The sequence below is a fragment of the Pagrus pagrus genome, assembly GCF_965226575.1.
Source record: "Pagrus pagrus genome assembly, chromosome: 20".
In the NCBI taxonomy this organism is placed as follows: domain Eukaryota; kingdom Metazoa; phylum Chordata; class Actinopteri; order Spariformes; family Sparidae; genus Pagrus; species Pagrus pagrus.
Genome location: NC_140207.1, coordinates 12,012,323 through 12,032,606, shown reverse-complemented (window position 1 = coordinate 12,032,606; position 20,284 = coordinate 12,012,323). Strand labels below are relative to the sequence as shown.

Below are 20,284 nucleotides of genomic sequence, written 5' to 3'. Positions count from 1 at the left end.
ACACCAGCCATGCAAAATGATTTCATGGATACAAAATATACTAACAATTTATATACAACTCAGGTCATTGCGAGTTGACTTTATGGTTTTATTAATATTATCATTTGGACGGTTTAAATCATTGAAAAGTATGTTCATTACAAGTAGAATTCCTATCTTCAGTTTAAAAAAGGTAAGTATTTTCAGCAATATGTTCCTATAACATAACAAAACAAAATGTAGTCATTATACATTGTGTACGCATTATTATTGATATATACAGCATCATTTTAATGTTGTAGTAGTTGGAGGTGGAGCTCACTTTAAAAACTGTATGTACAGTACTGTTTAGGCAATGTAATCTGATACATCTGATGTTATGTTTTGTTAAATATCTTGATCTGCAAATTAACAAGTAATTATAACAATGCACATAATCAGACACTTATTGTTATTAATATAAATAACTGAAAGATTAATAGTATATAACCCTTTTTCAATCATGTCTTAACATTAATTTATTCAGAAATATAGAGATGTTCATAGCAGCTATGAAATGCCTACTATTATAACTATTGTAATCTACAAAGCATTACAATCTAAATCAGATTTAGATCAAATCTTAAATGACAAACTCATTTTTTATTTGGCCAATAAATGCAACAGAAGAAAAAAGGTAGGTCACACCATTCCAACTTTCTTTTGCTTCTATTGAAACTCCTAATTTTACAATATCACATTTTACAAGAGCTTATCGGGTCCAAAAAATCTAATTTGGGGGATTCTTTTGAGCAGGCGGTTTGGAGGCCACCCCTGACTCTGCTCTGGATTGACAGCCGCAGGCTCCGCCCAGCCCCGTTGACGGACAGCAGTGGGCGGGGCCAACGCCGCCAAAGGCACGGGGGCGTTTTCGTGCGGGTTTGCGGAACGGGCCGTTGCGGTGAATGCGTGATTGAGGTCCCGCAGCTAATCGTCCCCCTTTTTGGGGCCGGAGTGCACGGCGCGGAGGAGCAGCCGGAATAGGTAATGTTGCATCTGCATACATTCAGCGGCTGCATGAGCGGTGTCAGTGCGAGGCTGGCTTTGCATTCATATTGCCATTGTCGCTTCATCTGTCCTAGCTTTCTCCGCTCGTGGAGGGTGGGATGGAGTCAGACAGATGGGGGCAATGATTAAAAAAATGCTCTTGTCTGATCAAACGTGTTCAACGCCTGTGGGTTGCTTATAGACCATGCCACTTCAGTTGGTGCGTTGCCAAGGTAAATTAGGACTATGACAGTGGACAAAATGAGAGGGGCTCTCAGTTAAACCAGTGTCAGTTTTTGTTGTTATTGCATGTCTGACTGTTGTGGAAGAAAGCAGCCTATTGCAACAGCAGGCCTGTTCCTGCAAGTGGCTATCAGCCTTTCTGGGTGTTTTTTTTTTTTTTTTTTTAAAGATAAGACGACGGGATGGGGTTTATGGAAATGTGGGCTAAGCCGACAGGACCTGAGATTTTAAATCTGTGGCCTAAAACATCATCTCATCTTATTTGAAAAAATGTCATTTCTGCAGGCGAGGTTGTTCATGTTGTAAGAGTAGATTGTCATCTGTGAAAAATGAAAAATGAGCCAAGACAGGTGCAGGGCCAAGACTGTTATTTATTAATATAGAAAGCAGAGCAATGACAATAACAGCATGGCCTTGGACTTTCACACACACACAGAGAGAGAGACACACACACACTCATACAGTGGGATTAAAAGAAAGATATTTCACAAGCTCTTCATATGACTTGTGTACAGGAATCTGTTGCTACAGAGTCCAGCTATGTTTAAAATAGATTTAAGTGCTTTTCATAGCTGGTGCTCTGGATTGCTGCCAGTGAAAACCTGAAGACTTTACTTATTGATAAAGACTATTCGCAGGATCTAGTACCTAAAAAGCACTCGTGCATGGTGTGTGAGTGCGTTGTGCAGACTTATGCCTGCATATCTACAAGTCTAGTGTGTGAGTGTGTGTGATGTGGTGATGTCACAGCTTTGTTATAAGAACAGAGAAGCCTTGTGTCCTCATGATTAATTCATGTCCAGCTGCGGGATAGAGACAGAAGCAGCCAGTCACACACAGACAGGAGCACGTACTTTAAGAAAAAAAAAAAAGAAAGGAGAGAAAAAAAAAGGAGGCTGAAATAAGTAACTAGCCAAGGAGACAGGGGAGACAGGTTGTCACAGAAATGGGTATAGCCGGCGTAGACGAGACGAAAAAAGCAGCAAAAAAAACGAACCAAGGGGACTCTCATCATCGTCTGACAAGCTCTCAGGCTGCACCAGGGAGGAGCAGAGCATCCTGCTGAGAGAAGTGCATCTGTTGTGTGGCTCCTCTGCATCCTTCTCCGGCTACACTCTGAATGTCAAGCCCCACTGAACAGAACAGGCTCCAGGTCGTCATGGAGACAGGAGCAGACCCCCGCTGGAACAGAGGCAGGTAGTCACTGAGGCTTGGCCGGCCTGCTGCGTGCTGAGGGACGCCCTCTGCCGTCCGCTCACAGCAGCGTCAGGCCCACAGGGGCTCGGGAGAGGAGAGCGTCTGAAGGTTTGGACGGCTTTGGATGTGAAACGCTGTGGAAATGATCAGTGCATTAGCTCTGGGGACGCTCTCTCTCCTCGGTGGAGAGCTATATTTCAAGACTTTGCTTTAGGCATGTTCTCTTCCTGTGGCAGAGGAGACTGAGTGCATCTACTGTACACGGCCTGATCCAGAAATATCAAGTTAGCTGAGGGGAATGTTTGAAGAATTCCTGCTATTTTTCTTTTCCCGTTTGTATTTTTCTCTCTCTTTCATGGACGTTTCTACCTCTCAGAGCAGAAAGGTCACCCATCCTTTGAGCTGTCTCATTTGCTTTTGCCCCTCTTCTCAACCCTGTTACTATAGTTAACTAAACTAAAAACTAGGTCTGCAAAAACATTTACTGAACAGCTGCTGAAATAAAAATAATAGTAAAAGCTAGACTTAAAGGATGAGTTCGCCCAAAAATTAAAATTCAGTCATTATCTGCTCATCCTCATGCTGATGGAAAGTCGGGTGAAGTTTTATAGTCCACAAACATTTCTGGAGCTTCACAGTAAAACAGCGTTGTACTATTCTCCTAAAGTAGACGGGGACTCGTTTTAAAACAACTTTTAAAAAAAGATGAATGGCTTCATACAGCTCGCCCGCAGTATTATAAGTCTCCAGAAGCTAATTTGATTTGGATAGATGTTATGTGTGTACCCTTTTTAAAGCCAAATCTTTCTTTGTAGCTGCTAAGCTAAAAACCTTAGTGTACACCCAGTCTGAAGTCGGTGCACACACGCTTGTAAAGGGTGGAAATGTTGTCTTTTCGAATCAATTTGATACTTTAGACTGGTGTGTGCTAACGCTTTTAGCTTAGCAGCTAAAGTGAAGATTTCAGTAAAAACTTGGGATCTTGGAGCCTCTGGAGACGAGCTGTAACAAGCCATTTATGGGGTTTTTAAGTTGTTTTTTGTTCTACGAAGCCTCACCTGACTTTCCATCAGCATTAGGGTGAGTACTTTATGACTGAATTTTTATTTTTGGGTGAACTTATCCTTTATCTAAAATGAAATATACAGGAAATGACTTTAAGTTTTAGTCTCTTAGTCGATTTGGTTCAATTTGTCAACACAGCAGCATGAGGAGGCATCGGTGCACATGTTTATTCAGCAAAGTGATGTGTTTGTGTTGTGGTAGCCTAAATATTCTGAACCTTTTACATCTTGCCCCTGACAAATACCCACCAGATTATAATAAAATAACTAAAACTAAAACTGAATGTACTAAACATGTATGCCATATCATGATATAGCAATATCTAAAGTTGAAGACAGTAGTTTCATATCACGTTAACGAAATAGCCTAATATCATATGTTGCCCAGCTCTAACTGAAACTGATAAAAACCAAACTAAAACTTACCTTTTTAAACATTAAAACTACACTTAATCAGCTAAACCACTCTGGGAAGTAACTGAAGCTAAACTGAACTGCAAACAAAAATGTAAAAATGAAATAAAAATCAGAACTAACACAAAATACAAAACTATAATAGCTCTGCTTCTTATCTCTTTCTTCTTCTTTGCTCCTTTTTGCCTCCCGCTGGCACTATGCTGCTCTCCCAATCCCACTTCCTCTGATCTGTGTCCTCTCTCTGCCTCAATCCCAGATAATTCCCTCTCTGTGGAATTGGAAGATTGCAGCAGGCGAGAGCAAAAGAGAGATTATACTGCCAGATTAGTGGACAGGAGCAGCAATACATAATCTCAGCACACTCACTGACACACACGCACACACACACACTGTGTCACTCTCGATCTCATGCAGACACGTGGGTACACGTGCACAAAGCATTTGCCACATGAATAAATGCACGAGCACATAATCAGACACTTGTTGTTTTTTCTGAAACAGCTGTTTAACCCTCTTGCTTTGGCCTCTGACCCGCAGGGTGATGTGCCATCGGCCACTGGGGGGCATCTGTCCTCTCTGCAACTTGTTCATCCTGTGAAGCTTATGGGATAGGAGTGTGTGTGCCCCTTCCCAACACTGCTGCCCCACTGGAGTCATTTGTGCCAAAGCTGAGTTGCGTCGAAGGAGCAGAGATGGGCAGCCCGGGCTGCGAGGTGGGTCTAGCCGGGCCGGTGGAGCCAGCCCTGGAGGCTCTGTGTCCTGAGTGTGGCCAGATCCACCGCAGCTGGGAGAACCACCTTTACAACTACCGTCTGGAGGTGGACGACGACCTGGTGTGCCACATCTGCCTGCAGCCGCTGGTGCAGCCTCTCGACACTCCGTGCGGACACACCTTCTGCGCCCGCTGCCTGCGTAGCTTCCTCCAGGAGAGGGACTTCTGCCCGCTGGACAGGACACGGCTGCAGCTGCAGGCATGCCGCAGATCCAGCATACTGGTGCACAAGCTGCTGGACAAGCTGTCTGTGTCGTGCCCTTTGACCCCAGTCTGCTCCCTCAGCATGCCTCGATGTGACCTGGAGGCCCACCTCAAACACAGGTAATAAAGCTGACATGCAGACATAATAGATGAAGGCTTTCATGGCTGCAAAAACACACCAGATTTACAGATGCATGCTTGACAACCAGGATTTCATAAGACTTTAAACGGCTTTACTGGAGCCAGTCAGACGATTAACAAAGACACCAGATAGTTAGTTACTAATGAGCTGAAACGATTAGTCAATTAATCCAGTAGTCAATCAGTTTAAAATTAATCTGCAACAGTTTACGACAGAGTAAAGGTTGCTCTTTAAGTGATATTTAAGTAAAATGCTAACAATTCATTGTTTCTAGCTTATGAGAGTGCATATTTGCTGTTCTACTTGGTTTTGTATGTTAGTTAAAGGGTCAATATGTAAGAAATTTAGTTGAAAACATTTAAAAATGTGAATAAATTGTCAAATAAAATGCGAAAAAATAATAGTTTGATTTTATGACATCTATGTATTGTGTTGAAGCGATATCTACTGAAATTAGCATGTCAACCAGCTAACCTTGCCACTCCCCTGACACTGTGAGCTCCCAGTCCTGACTGCTGGCTGCACAGCTAACTGGGCTAACTAGGCTAACTAGCTAACCGCAGCTATCGCAGTTAGCGGCTACTCTGTAATCCTTACATATTGCACCTTTAACTGAATACATCTGTGTTTTGAATGGTTGGTTGGATGAATCAAGCAATTTGAAAGCAACACTTTGGGCTTTGGGAAATTATAACATTCTAGCATTTTTCTTTATTTTTTAGACCAAAACATTTATGGAGTTAGTTACAGACAGATCAATAGATTATGAAATTCATTTGTAATTTAAGTTACCTTTGTATAGTTGCATTCGAAAGCCCCCCATCCTCATGGTGGACTCGTTTCTGGCAGGAATTTTAAGAGGTATCATAGGTCTTATCGTCAATCTCAAGGGTTTCCGTTCATCCACACGCGTTGGCTTTTGGCCCATTTGGACCAGGTGCTGTGAGACCCTGAGGGGATTATTGGGCTGTAGGTCATGTGACAGGGGATTAGTGGTTCCCTACCGCAGTCATGGGTTGGCTGACCAGGAGCTCCATGTTCTCATTCTGCAATCATGCTGAGCAACTTCAACACCAGAGACCTTTTCAACCATTTCTTCTGTGAGACGGCCAAAGGCAACCCTGGCCTGTGGTGAGTCGGACACCAGCGGGTTGTGTGGTCAGGTCAGGGTGACTTGGGTCGGCGCAATGGCACCTTTCTCTCACTGGTTTACTCTATGATTCTTCTTTCTGCCTCTTCTTTCTTACCTTCTCTGTTGCCCTGCTTCACACTGAAACTCAAGACGGTTTATGTGCATGTGTCTGTGTGTTGTCGTCATAGGGAACCAACATTAGAGATATCATCGTAGACCATGTGCATAATGAGTTTCATGGTTCTGTCTTGTTTCTGATTGGTGCAATTTGAGATTTTATAATTTCCCCTTGTTAGTGCCCCAGGTCTCCCCTAGTGTACATTTTGCATGTGTGAGGAGGATATTAACATAAACGTAGCAGTGCTTAGAGAATCTACACCACGTATAGTCATTTTTACTTGCTTTGTACACAGATTTTGGTCAGAAAATGTTGTAAATGTAGCTTCAGTCGAGGGGACCAGACTGGTGTGGGAGCAGACCTTTATTGTGTTTTTTTTAAAGATGGTGTCTTTTGCTAACTAGCCATCTATTGATGTTATGACTCTTGCTTATTGACTGGATAGTCCACCCAGTGAGTGATCACTTAACACCTCAGTTAAGTCAGGAAGATTTCCCCTAACAAGCTCACGCTAACAAGCTATCACTAACAAGCTGTTAAAAGCCTAAATGAGTCAGCTGTTTTTACAGGAGACCCCTGCCCTAGACCCCTGCCTATATGCTGAATGACAGCCACTAGAGCTACATGTGACTATTATGGGATAATGGTAAAGTGTATTGAGACAAGACAGAAAGTTCCTGAATTGTCTGGTAGTGTCTCTCTTCTAACCTTCTCCTCTAAGGTTTAGCATTTCATCGCAGCGGCCCATTTTTAAACTTTACTGTCAACAGTCTCCTTGTCCGGGCCTTTTTAATCAATCACGTCACCAGAGGGTACATCTCAGCGAAGGTTGCCCACATCGCGTCGTGTCGAAAGGACAAGGGAGGATGGTTTAAGACAGATCAAACGAGGTCACGGCGAGAACTAACGTGACATTCTTTAGTAAAGATTAAACCTCCAGCCCACGTGGGTTTCGCCGCTCCCCTACCCCGCAGACAGACTTAGGTCTAAGATAGTAACAGGAGCTAAGAGCGTGCTGACACTATGCGACCGGACATTAGATTAAAAAGCGAGAGCGCGAGGCCACGGTGGTCAAGGTGGGCTGGTTGATCTTATTACTGATGGTGTGGATGTGTGAGAACTGAAGTACTTTAACTGTAGAACTTAAGTACTGAAATTAAAGCCTCTGTTACATATGTGTTTAAAAAGTCTATCATTTTCAGTTTTGATTAAGAAAAGGCAAGAATAAAATAACCAGGCCACATTTCAACACTGGTTCTTGACTGTTTCCTATAAGAGCAAAGAGTGGTGGGAGAGCAGTATCTGCTTCCTCGCTCCTGCCCTTCTTTTAAATAATTCATCCAGCTCATGCTGTAGCTGCCACTTCATATTAAATACTTCAGAATCAATTACGGGGGAGACCACATTGATCCTTTGAGTTTGTCCGTCTGTGTTTATTTTTAATTGTTTTTCAGTAAAGGGTTTCTATTTGCGGGACAGACTTGATGGATCTATTTCCATGAGATGTGTGTTTGATTTAACTGCAGTATATGTCATTATGCAATCGTTTAAAATCAGTTATAGAGCAGAAATGCCAAACTTTTCCTGGTTTCAGCTTCTCAAATATGAGTATTTTTAACTATTTTTTATTTTCACTTCATTGATTTTCCTGTGGTGAAATGTGTTTTTACATCCTGCACATGTTCGCGTGTCACATGAAAAGCATGCACATACACACAACACACTAAATATAAACAAAATTGGCCACACACATACATTGATGTCCCACATATACTTACATATTCCTTAATTTAGTTGTTGAAAAATATAGAGAAATAAATGTTCTCATCAAAGTAGTGACAGATAGAGCTGCAACGATTTATCAATTAATTAACGAGTTGTCAACTATTGCTTTAACGTCCAGGTTAGTGAGGAAGGAAGTCCAATAATGCATCTAAGTGTAATATGAGTACAACTAAAACATTACCTTGTCTATGAAAATATCTTCCTTTTTAAATCACGATGTTACAATAGTCAGGGATAAGTAGTTGATGCCTGTCAGCCATCGACGATGGACGATGGCATCGTTCATCGGCCCAACCCTAGTGTTTACACCTCCAGAAGGTCTGGCTTTGCACCCAGCTCTCTAGGTCGGAGCTGGCTGGCTCAGAACAGCTTATTTGCGGCTACGTTCCCACGCACAGCTATTTTGGCAGTTGATGAATTGGGTTGAGTCATTTCTTAAGAAGAAAAAATACAAATTCTTTGATGCCGGCTTCTCTAATGTGGATATTTTCTGGTTTTGTGACTCATCTTTGACAGTAAAATTAATATCTTTGGGTTGAGGACGTCATGTTTGGCTTTGAGAAACACTGATCAACATTTTTCCCCATTGTCTCATATTTTCCAACAAAAAAAAACCTTTTTCACTTCTTCACCCTTCTCCAAGGATGGGACAAACAAACAGAGACTCTCCCTGATGGGATCTCTTGCGTCACCTTAAGTTAACTGATGCTGAACCTGATTTTCTTTACACGTCAGATGGACTAACAAACTGACGCCTGTTGCTTGGTGAAAGGTGTCCCGGGACGCGGTGTCAGCAGACGAGCATGGATGGTCCGCGAAGCGAGAACGGGGATGATCGAGCGATGGTGACCAGCCCTCCCAGGTCGCCCGGCTCCCCACAGACAGACCTGAGGGACCGCACACCCTCTCCACCCTCCGGACCTAATAACACCAGCGGCAACGGGCCTGTGTGGACAGACGATGCCGGCCTGGACAACCCTGCCTTTGAGGAGAGCACGGAGGAAGACAGTGAGTCCACCCACTGTTCAAAGTGAAGAAACTGAGTGAGTACAGTTAAGATTGAGACATAACTTTCATGTCTTCGTGTCTTTAGGTGTAGTCGGGTTGGAGTGTGTGGTCCCCAGGGTGAAGCGGCCCCTCAGTAACCCTTGCATCCACCTCCTACGCTCTGTCAGCTCCACTTCCTCTGGCTGGGACTGCCCTGAGTCTCCGCCCCTCTCTGCTGAAGAAGGTATGACGTCACTTCCTCCATTTGCCTGAGCATCCTCCCCAAAGGGCTGAATACTAGAGATCTGAGATATGAAGCATCTTTCTGTAATCTTAGACGTCGGGATAATCACATTCTGGCAGCATTATGTTAAAGGTTAGGAGGATGTGGAGATTGGATTCTGAAATGCAGCTGTGTAATGTGATTTGTGTGTCCATTAAGGCTGTGTGAAGTTGCCCTCGCTTCCTGAAGGAGAGATAACTGCCATAGAGGTCCACCGGGCGAACCCGTATGTTGAGCTGGGCATCAGTGTCGTCGGGGGAAATGAGACTCCTCTCATCAACATCGTAATTCAGGAAGTGTACAGAGATGGGGTCATTGCACGAGACGGCAGGCTGCTCGCCGGGGATCAGATATTACAGGTAAGAGGAGTCATGTTCAGTTTTGGATCTTGAGTGTTGTGAAACCCACTTTTGTACATGAAAGGAGTGATTTTCTATTAAATTGAAACAGTTTAAAGCTGCTCTAACCAAGGTTTTTATATTGGTAATGGTTTACACGACTAATTATATGTGAAAGAGGTTGCTCATCCTGACAAATGCCCAAAAATGTATCTCCCAGCCCAATTCTAAGGAGCATTTTAGTGTCCTTTAGCTCAGTGTGTTGGTTTTAAAGGTGCAATATGTAAGAATTGGTTACCTTGTGAATTTAGCTGCCATTAGCTCGTTAGCACAGTTAGCTGTGCAGCTAGCTGTCTGGACTGGGAGCTCGGAGCGGGTGTTGATGTTTACACCGCTAGCACAGGATCTTTGGATTGTGATGGGCTGGAGCTAGCTGGTTAGCATGCTCATTTCAGTAGATACATCTGCAACACAATGCACAGACATCAAAACATCGACAGCAGCAACATTATTTCTTCATATTCTATCAATATTGTTTATTTTCTCATCTTTTCGACAAAAATCCTTTGATGTTTTACCTTCAAGGCCGACACTTAGTGCTTTCTAGCCACAGCAGGCAGCAGTTTGCCTTGAGAAATTTCAAATAAACCCGCTGTACAATATCTGCGCAGCACCAAGAGACAGGCAGAAAAAGTTAGCGACTAGCTGATGAAGATAGTGAAGCCTACATCAGTTAGAGAGACAAAATGTTTCTCAGAAGATGGGGGAGACCAAAACAGAGCAAATATTGGGCTTATATTTGTCAGATTGGAAACAAAAGACCCCAAATGGGTGTGAATGTTGCTGTCCCTTGCCCTAAATTTCTTCTCTCTCTCCCAAGGTGAACAATGTGGACATCAGTAACGTCCCCCACAGTTTTGCCCGCACTACACTGGCACGCCCCTGCACCACCTTGCAGCTGACTGTACTTCGGGAGCGTCGCTGTGCCTCCCGTGCGCCTCCCTCCTCTTCCTCCTCCACCCCAGCCGTACCCCACGCCCCCTGCTCCACCCCTGAGGGCACCCCGTCCAGCCCGGCCACACTGAGAATCACCCTCCACAAGCGGGACTCAACAGAGCAGCTCGGCATCAAGTTGGTACGGCGAACGGATGAGTCAGGAGTGTTTGTGCTGGATCTGTTGGACGGAGGCCTGGCAGCGAAGGATGGCAGACTGCGGAGCAACGACCGCGTGTTGGCAGTGAATGAACAGGACCTACGCCACGGCACTCCGGAGCAGGCTGCGCAGATCATACAGGTGAGGCTGCTTTCGTCTTTTGGTGTTTGGCAGAAAAGAAAAAGTGAGTGTAGTTCCTTTAACACTGACTCTGTCCTCATAGGCCAGTGGAGAGCGGGTTCACCTGATGATCGGTCGACCCAGCAAACCAACTCCTCCTCCACCGCCAAAATCAAGCTCCACCAGAGACCTCTACTGCCTTGATCACTTCCTGCCTAACCACAGCTCTACCCCGAGTCCTGTGCCAATACACCTCTCCCGCACCAGCACCCACAGAGTGAGCACATGTGTTATATGTGTGTGTGTTAGTGTATTTTGGGGGCTATTTAGACATTTTTGATGATAAAAGTATTTATTTTCTGGCAAACAAAATGAAAAATTTGGTATTTTTGGGTGAAAATCATTTAAAAAAATGAAAATAAAGTTGTATAACGAGGAAGTAGAACATTAACCAGTGAAAAGACAGAGACTGAACTCTTTTTATGTGTTTTTAAACCAAGGACCTTTCCCAGTGTGTGACCTGTAAAGAGAAACACATCACTGTGAAGAAGGAACCCCTCGAGTCTCTGGGCATGACTGTCGCAGGAGGGCGGGGCAGCAAGAGCGGGGAGCTGCCAATCTTTGTGACCAGCGTCCAACCACATGGCTGCTTATCCAGGGATGGACGAATCAAACGAGGTGAAACAACAATAGAGATACCAAATTTAGCTCTGATTTAAAAACATGACATCAGAAACTAGAGCGTCCTCTCCTTCCTCTGTCCTTCAGGTGACGTCCTGCTGAGCATCAACGGGCAGGACCTGACGTACCTGAGCCACAGTGAGGCCGTGGGCACCCTGAAGGCCAGCGCTGCCTCGCCCTCGGTTCAGCTGCGGGTGCTGGAGGTCAGCATGGTGGTGGAAGAGCACGACCACGACGAGCTGCTGCCTCACACGCACGACAGCGACTTTGATGCAAACTGGTCCCCGTCGTGGGTCATGTGGCTTGGATTGCCCAGGTGAGCACACAGAGGAGAGGAAGGATGATGAATGGACATATTCAGCTGCAAATAAAGTAGTTAGTAGTTCTGCATTTTCTTTTATGTACGTTTGTGTTGTATGAGTTTTACTATGATTAATTACTTATTCTTTTGAGTCCTGTTGAATAGGACTTCCTCTCTTTTTCACTTCTGCTTCTAAGAGCCTCGACGTGTGAACTATATTTCCACTATTTATGTTATTTTATTAACTGCCAGTCACCAAACACAACAATTGTTGAAATACAGTTACAATACAATTTTTGGTTTTTAAAACTTTTAAAAATGTGAGAAGGAAACTGGTGAAACCCGTTTCAAATGATTGGTTTTAGAGAAATTTGGGCCAAACATTGTGAATTTCAATATTTATCTGCAAACCGCAAGGGCTACATTAATTACAGATATTCAAAAAAGTAATGTAGATAAAAGAGTACCGTGGCTGAAGTGATTGGCTTGTGAAAATACCCCAGTTGCAAACATTTGCCACCATTTTTTCATAGATTTGAAGAGTCACAATAGACATTTTTTAAAGATGAAGCTCCTTGGAGCATGTAGTCTATCTGTGCTATCCCTCCAGCCCCCCCTTCACTCTGCTCTCTGCTCTTTTCTTGCAGCTACCTGCACAGCAGCCACGAGATTGTACTGCGGAGGAGCCACCCGGGCAGCTGGGGCTTCAGCATCGTCGGGGGCTACGAGGAGAGCCACGGCAACCAGGCGTTCTTCATCAAGACCATCGTCCTCGGCACACCTGCGTACTACGACGGACGCCTCAAGTGAGTGATCAGTCGCTCTTCACTTGACTTATGTTAGTGGTGACAAACTGATAAAATGTGACCTCCGGGTGGTGATTGATAAGAGTGGCGTGATGATAGGCCACGTCTACACGGAGCATGACGTTCCTTTTTTTCCTGTTAACTGTTGTTTTAGAAGAATACCACAGAAAATATACGACTACATTTATTCACTTCATTTTTATACAAAACTTTATCGGTTTGGACTTTTTCGCTGTGTCATCAGTGTCTTATCTGTTGTCGAAATGCAAACAGCTACCAATAAATCAACGTGAATGTTTGATCCCGTCTTTATACACATCTGATATGAATACAAGTCAAAGATCGACCTCTCACGTATGTTTAATAAAAAGGTAAACCCTGTTCTGCAGTATGAAAAAAGTAGAGATGGAACAATTAGTAAATGCGCTCTGCTCTCTGGGGATTCACTAATTAATCAGACGGTTTCAGAAAAAGTCCTGAAGATAGCATTTTTGTTAAAGTTCCCACAGCTGAACTAGGATTTTCTCCCTTGGGTCCTCCTTTGTTTGTGTCTTTTTTGTCCCTGCAGTAAAACAACATCTCATCTAAAGGGATTAAAGGATATGTCTATCGATATTCTACATTTTTCCTATTCCTAAGAATCCTATGAAAAGACCAAACCAACAACCGATCCTACCAATATGTATTATCTGTGTAGCCAAAGCATGATAATCCTCTGCGTTGTAGAGCGCCACTGTTGTCTAAAAACTATTTAAAACACATCAGTGACTCAAACTGATCCAGTGGGCGACATGTTTCTTCATTACAATAAACTGAATTTCATTTGAATCAATCCTACATATACCTGCTGCTGTAGGGTCGTCTATTAATCCATATCTGAAAATAATCCCCCAAACACACTGTTTTGCCCTTGTTTGAGTAACATTTACGTTTAGAAACATGACTTAAAGGTGCATTATGTAAGAATTGACCTGTTGAATTCATGCTGCAAACAAACGGCGGGCAGCATCATCATCAAAGTAACCGCTAACTGCCGCTAATTGACTTAGTGTTAGCTAGTTAGCTCAGTTAAATGTGCAGCTAGCATCCCTATCAGCTGACTCTTCCCGGACTGGGAGCTGGCAACACCGGGGGAGTGTTGGAGTTGTTTACCATCTTAGCAAAGTGGCTAGGGGCTAGCTGGTTAGCATGCTAGATATTTCTTCAACACATCGCTGTCTTTGAAATAACGTCAAAAGTGATTTTTCTTCATTCTGTTGATGTTTTAACCTAAGTTCTTCTATATTTATCTATTTCTGTGACCAGATTTGAAAAAATATTTTTTTTTGGAACAAAAAGATTCACAAAGGGTTGAAAGGTACAAAAACATTTGTAGTTTAAGGACTGTGACTAACGATTATTTTCATTTTCAATTAATATGCTGATTATTCCCTTTATTAAGTGCATTCTTTCCCAAGATAATATCTTCAAATTTATCTGAATAACAGTGAAAGATTAAGTTTATTATCATAGAAGACTAGGTAAACCTGTAAATAGTCATTTGAGATGCAATGTGAATCAGTCTTTGGTGTTATTGCTTAAAAAATTACCCAAATGACTGAACAATTTTCTAAACTGGGGAAAATTTACTATCCACTAATCAGGTCTAGTTTTAAATCATGGGAGTTGTTGACAGTAATAAATATACACGCTTTTGTCCAGCCTCATCCTTTGCTGTGTTTTCAAGCTTCCTGTGTAAGCAACTGCCACACTAAATTTCAGCTTCAGTCATCTCATCCGACGCTCCACAATATGGAGCAGTTTGAATGGCAGGTCACTCCGAGCTGTCAGGTCCCGTTTATAATCCATACTGACTTGTGTCCCTAGGTGCGGTGACATGATTGTGGCAGTCAACGGCCTGTCGACAGCAGGAATGAGCCACTCGGCGCTGGTGCCCATGCTGAAGGAGCAGCGCAGCCGGGTGGCGCTTACCGTGGTCTCCTGGCCTGGCAGCCTGGTATAGCTGGGCCAGATCATGAGCAGGCTGCGCACCACGCCGAGTCCATCCAGAATGTTCTATATTGGGAACAACCTTGGCCAAAGTGAACTGGTACACGCTACTGTACATCGCTCCATACCGGGCTTAATCCAGGACCAAAAGCATTCAGAACTGTAGTAGACCCAGCAGGACCAAGCCTGTCCTGACCAGGTGGGAACTGATCCAGATCGTGCCACGTCACTCGACAGACTGCACTCACAAACACACTGCTGAGATCATATGGTCATGTTGTCTTCACTCCCACAGGGAGAAGTGGTACTGCAACTGTTAACAGGCGATCTGTGCTGTATTCACCTCACCAGGCAGTTGTAGAATCCAGGGCTGTATTCAGGTGGATGCATCGTTGCAGGTAGAAATAGAGCATCAAAATAGAAAAATGAAAAAAAAAAAAGTAGCTTGTGATCCTCTGTCATCTAGGATAATGACCTGTAATCACGCTAAAAATCAAGACTTTCTGCAGCATCAGCGCTGTATCCAGCTGAATAAGCCTCAGGCCTTATTAGAAAACCTGCCGCACCCTGGGGGCTCAACTGCCCTTAGGCCTCATCACCATGACAACCAGCTGTCCCATCAGCTGGAGTTTTATACATGTGTGTGAATGTGTGTTCTGTTTGTTTAATAAACATTTCCTTCAGAGGACTGACGGCTCTACAGCGTGCTTTTACACTTTAAGTGAGAGGGTTTATTAAGCAAGAGGCAGTTTAACAGCAACTGAGTCACAAGAGGCACGGAAGGATTGCGCTGCATTAATGAGGCTTTATTAACTCCTGAACAAAGAAAACCAACAGAAATATTACGTGATTCATTTCACCATTAATGAACAAAACCAAGCAGATATTCATATTAATCGGGCCTCAAGATTTGTTATCCTTTAAAGTTGTGTTGCGCAGCCTTGCAGCAAGCTTGTTGGACTCGCCCTGATTGGCTGCAGCTGCCAGTTTGACCTGCAGGGCCTTACGCCACGGCAGATTCTTTTTAGGGTGCAGTTTCTGAAAGAGGAAATAAAATATAAAAACCATACACAATACAAAAAACTGGAGGGGGACGCAGACATTTCCTATATGACTGGAACACAGGTTGGACACGGACACATTACCTTCAGCTTTTTCTTTGCTGGGTCGTGCACCACTCCATGTCGCCACAGGCTTTCCTGATTAACAATGAGACCGGTTACCAGCAATTTAAGGTCAAGTCACCGAGAATTTTAAAAAGCGTCACTTCTAGTGGTGTCTGGCACTATATGCGCAGGTTTTTGAAATATCTGACAAACAAGCTTAATGAAGGTTAGTGGAAATGAGTTTGTGTTGCTCAAAACGCATTTGAAAGTTTCAGCATGCCTCCGTTTTCCTGTTGCCTGGATAATCTAGATCTTATTCGCCACAGTCTCCGTTCCAGATGTTAATAGTTCCAAATAACTAAATCACAGTAAAGTAAACTAGACATGTTGCATCAAAGAAATGCTGGTTTAAGGGGCAATGCCAATTTTACAGGTCTTGGGAAGATCTACTGCATGTGAAAAAAGTATTACAAATCCTTCTGTGGCTCCAGAGGAAGCTGCATGTAATCTGATAAATTACCTCAAGTGATGTCACTCAGTGGCCAAGTTGCATTGTGGGTAACGTAGGTGCCAGGTTTTGAAAAGTATGACAAAATGTGTTTTAAAAAAGTGATCTCTGGTTCTGCTGCATCATTTGATCATTTGTTTTTAAACTGTCTATAAATGAGTCCAACAGTGTTGGGAGAGAAATTCAAGATCAGTCGACCGCTTTTCAAAACCTGAAGCCTACATTACCCACAATGCTTTGCCAACAAGTGACATCACTGGAGGAAATTTCCAATTACATGCAGCCTCCTCTGGAAACAACTTAATCTTCCCCCAAGAATGTGTAAAACTGGTGAAGTTACCCTTTTAAGGTTTTAAAACAGTTTTTCATCACAACAAAACAAATTCCACTTGCCTCGTGTTTTGGGGTTGCAGCAAAGTGTCCAAGTGTATTTGTCAAAACCCAAACTATCAACAAGACAGGATTCCACTAATTTAAGAAGGTTTGGGATTTAACCAAAACATTTAATATCAAATTGTTCAGGTTTACCTTCATGGCGAAGCTCTTCCCACAGCCAGCAAAGGCACAGCTAAAGGGCTTCTTCCCCTCATGGTCTCCCAGTACATGACTCTCCAAGTTGAAGCGACGAGTGAACTTTTTACCGCACCCTCGTCTGGGGCACGACAGCTTCCTCTTCTCCCAGGTGTGGACATGCAGCTTGTGCTGGCGCAAGAACCAGTCGTTGTTGAACAGCTTTTTGCACTCTCCACACGGCACCTTGACTGAGAACAAAGACGTCATTAAAAGAAGAATCAGCAACATGAGTAACACAGTATGCAAGTCAACAAAACATAACAGCATTACTTTTATACCTTTATGTGCTTTTCTGTGCTTTTGATATTCTGTCCACGTCTTTCCCTGAAAAGGACATGCTTCATTCTCACAGGGGTAACCTGCAGTGGAGAGAATCCTTCAGGGTTAAACACCATTTTTAAAAAAAAGGAGTTAAATCATTATGAGCAACCGACCTGCATGCATTCTCTCATGATGCTTCAGCTTTCCATGACTGGGAAATTCTCTTGTGCAGCCATTGAAAGAACAGCTACATGAAGAAACATAAAAGGTGTGATTTGAGACGGTCAAGCACGTAAAAATAATCATTTATTCTTGCTTTAGATGTTTAAAAACTCACTGAAATGGCAGAGTCTGTTGGTGCTCACACTGATGCGCTTTCAGCTGGTTCTTCTTGTTGAAATTCTTTCCACAGCCCTGATGATCACACTGAAAGAAAACAAAGAGCAACCTACATAAAGAGCAGCCTTTTTATCACAAAATTTAAAAAATACTTAAGGATTATTGTACTTTATATCGCTTCTTCTGGCGCTGGTGAACTCGAGCCATGTGGGTCTTCAAGCTCGTATTTGTGACAAAGGCCTCAGAGCATCCGTCAGCCACACACCTGGAAACCAGAGCAGGTAACAGTTCAGAGAAAAACAAGGATTACACGCTACTATTCTCACGAAATGTAGGAACACGGTGGCTTACTTGTGTTGTTTTTCCCCACTGTGATTGAGCTCATGTCTGGTGAGCTGATAGCGGGTGCAAAAGCTCTTGTCGCAGTTCTCACAGGAGAATGGTTTCTGAGGTGAGGGGAACGGTCGTTAAAGGACAAACATGATATCAGCTGTCATGATGTGGCCACTTTCTCATCCTGCCATTTGGAGACACTTACCAATCCTGTGTGTTTGCAAAGATGAGCCTCTAGCTTCCACGACTTACTGAATTTAGCTTTACAATCGAAAAAGGAGCAAACATAGCTTTTTTGACTTTGCAACCTCTCCCCCATCTTTAATAAGAGATGTCAGATGTGGTGTTGTGGTCACAGACAAAGCGTTGAGTAAAGGGGCAGGACATTTACTGACCTACAACCAGCAGCTCACCTGTGCTTAATTTATCTTATTGGAATGTACCAATTGGAGCAAGAACGGGGGAGTCCTGCTTCACTGAACTGAAAATAAAACATGCTTTGGTATTTAAACACTTTTTTTTCACCCTTTTTAATTTACATTTCCACACTTAGAAGGCTTCACTCTGCTTAATGGGCTCTGTTACCTTCTCGCATCTGTGCAGGATTGTAGTGCAGGTGTAGGACGCTAGAAAATGATTTAGGCCCCTGAGTATAATAGTGATCCTATTGATACTCAAACATTATAAACGTCCATGACTCGTTCCTCCTCATTGATTGATTCGGGCTTTAAAAATGTCACCCAGGCTCCTTTCAGAGTGCGTCCCTATCTGCTGATCTGCTGTGTGTGGCGCGCAAGCAGGGAGAGAGGCGACTGTCTGTCTCCATTAATCACACACACACTCACAGAATTTACTGCTCTAATCTTAATCTTATCAGCCCTCCAATATTGTTTTCTGATAGCTGAGATTTACTGTTGTCAGATCTCGGTCCTCAGCGAGATCCCCTGTGACCTTAGGTGGACAAGTTTGTAACCCACAAACCTGAGGGTGAATAGACGGTGGTGTAACTTTTTAAAGTAGAAATTACAAGTTCCTTCTCGTAAAAATGGAAATTTTAATTCATGAGCAATGAAACGCACAATGCCTGAATTCAATACACTGAAATGTGTTGCTGCTACAGCCTTATATGTTCCGGTAACGGCTAACTTAAGGTTTGCTAATATTAGCAAACTCTGGGTAAGCTGTTAGCCTATAACACACATTATTTAGTCATTTGTTGATTTTATGATACTCAGCTTGTCCTTTTACTAAACATTAGTTTAGCATTGTCACTTGTAGCCACAGTGGCAACTGTTCACCAAAGGTTAGTGGTCTCTCATTAAAGCCATGCTAACTTTAGCTGAATAGTAGCCACTGTGGCCACAAGCGACAGTTATATGGGATCATAGTAAATGCTAAAATATACACAACAGTGGCACAAGGAGAGAAGAGTCATAAAAACAAGAAAAAATGACTCATTAACTGCCTCAGTTACTCAGCAATATCTCTCTAAGTTAGCTAACGTTAGCCCCCATAAGATAATGGTCACACAAGACTTAAGTAGCAGAGAGGTGTGTTTTATTAGCCTATTTATGAATTAATCATTTCAATTGTTAGAGGAAGACTATGTTATTTCTTCTTTTAAAAGTTAATAATCTTGCTTTAAGTCAATGTGTGTCAATGTTGTCAGAAACTCAAACATTAAAGATTATACCAAAATGCAAAACTAACTTTTTAGGCCTCCTGGCTAAATATTAATGTTAGCTAATATTAGCCACCACAAGCTACTCGTCATACCAGATCAAGTAGCCTAAGGCTTTTTAGTTGTTATAAGAAGACTGTGCTATGTCTTCTTTTAAAAGTTCATAGTCCTACTTTAAATCAAGATAGGCCTAAATGCTGATACAAAGCAGAAATTCAAACATTAAAGCTTAGACCAAACTACAAAACTAACGTTTTTTTACTAGTTTTACACTTAACGTTAACGATAAAATACCAGCAGCTGTGGTTGACAGAAATTTACCTGGAAAAATACTGTGGCAATGCATAAGATATTATGGTATGCTTCTTTGGCAACCAAAAACTACAGTTGAGAACTGTTTTGTTTAATTACTATGAAAAAAACTGACATCGTAAGCCTTTTTACAGTAATTTACTCAACAGCTATAATATGAACCTGCTTACAGTAAACTATCTTAAAATCAACATATATTCTGTAAATTTAATAAAAGTCTTTCGGTGATAAACACAGTACAACTGTATGACATATTATGGTATTTTATTGCAAAGCTCAACATTACAGTCAACAACTGCTTAAGGTAAACTACAAAAGAAATAGCAAACAAAGCCTTAAAAACAACTTGTGTCCATAGCGTATTGAATTGAGCAAGGATGTGTTAGATTGTTTATGAGTCAGCTTTTTAGTTTTGCTTTCCAAAGTCACACAGG

General features: G+C 42.7%; 2 protein-coding genes across 3 annotated transcripts; one reads left to right on the top strand and one right to left on the bottom strand.

Annotated features, from left to right (window-relative positions):
* The first annotated feature begins 837 nt into the window (after positions 1-837).
* lnx2a (ligand of numb-protein X 2a) lies at positions 838-15,425 on the top strand. Of its 2 annotated transcripts, XM_084340621.1 has the most exons (11): positions 838-1,002; positions 4,464-5,022; positions 8,852-9,087; positions 9,173-9,310; positions 9,509-9,708; positions 10,568-10,981; positions 11,064-11,237; positions 11,461-11,638; positions 11,729-11,957; positions 12,590-12,748; positions 14,615-15,425. In XM_084340621.1, exons 2-11 carry the CDS (start codon positions 4,619-4,621, stop codon positions 14,748-14,750), a joined length of 2,268 nt encoding a protein of 755 aa, XP_084196747.1. In that variant the 5' UTR covers positions 838-1,002; positions 4,464-4,618; the 3' UTR covers positions 14,751-15,425. The 2 variants fall into 2 exon arrangements, with proteins under 2 accessions (XP_084196747.1, XP_084196748.1); XM_084340622.1 differs by lacking the exon at positions 838-1,002 and having other exon boundaries at positions 4,933-5,022; positions 8,815-9,087.
* A 97-nt stretch (positions 15,426-15,522) lies between these two features.
* Positions 15,523-18,264, bottom strand: gtf3ab (general transcription factor IIIA, b). Its single transcript, XM_084340624.1, has 9 exons — positions 18,063-18,264; positions 17,876-17,970; positions 17,693-17,789; positions 17,523-17,611; positions 17,359-17,432; positions 17,203-17,283; positions 16,880-17,112; positions 15,883-15,936; positions 15,523-15,775 (listed from the first exon to the last, which is right to left on the bottom strand). The coding sequence occupies exons 1-9, from the start codon at positions 18,174-18,176 to the stop codon at positions 15,641-15,643; spliced, it is 972 nt and encodes a 323-aa protein (XP_084196750.1). The 5' UTR covers positions 18,177-18,264; the 3' UTR covers positions 15,523-15,640.
* Between the last annotated feature and the right edge of the window lie 2,020 nt (positions 18,265-20,284).

Bases quoted from the DNA above. Each gene is read 5' to 3' on its own strand.
- lnx2a (XM_084340621.1), top strand. From the start codon at position 4,619: ATGGGCAGCCCGGGCTGCGAGGTGGGTCTAGCCGGGCCGGTGGAGCCA. The intron at 9,088-9,172 runs GTGAGTCCACCC...TCGTGTCTTTAG, and splicing joins GGAGAGCACGGAGGAAGACA to GTGTAGTCGGGTTGGAGTGT. The intron at 11,958-12,589 runs GTGAGCACACAG...CTTTTCTTGCAG, and splicing joins ATGTGGCTTGGATTGCCCAG to CTACCTGCACAGCAGCCACG.
- gtf3ab (XM_084340624.1), bottom strand. From the start codon at position 18,176: ATGGGGGAGAGGTTGCAAAGTCAAAAAAGCTATGTTTGCTCCTTTTTC. The intron at 17,790-17,875 runs GTAAGCCACCGT...TCTGGTTTCCAG, and splicing joins AGTGGGGAAAAACAACACAA to GTGTGTGGCTGACGGATGCT. The intron at 17,433-17,522 runs GTGAGTTTTTAA...TTCTTCATGTAG, and splicing joins CAACAGACTCTGCCATTTCA to CTGTTCTTTCAATGGCTGCA.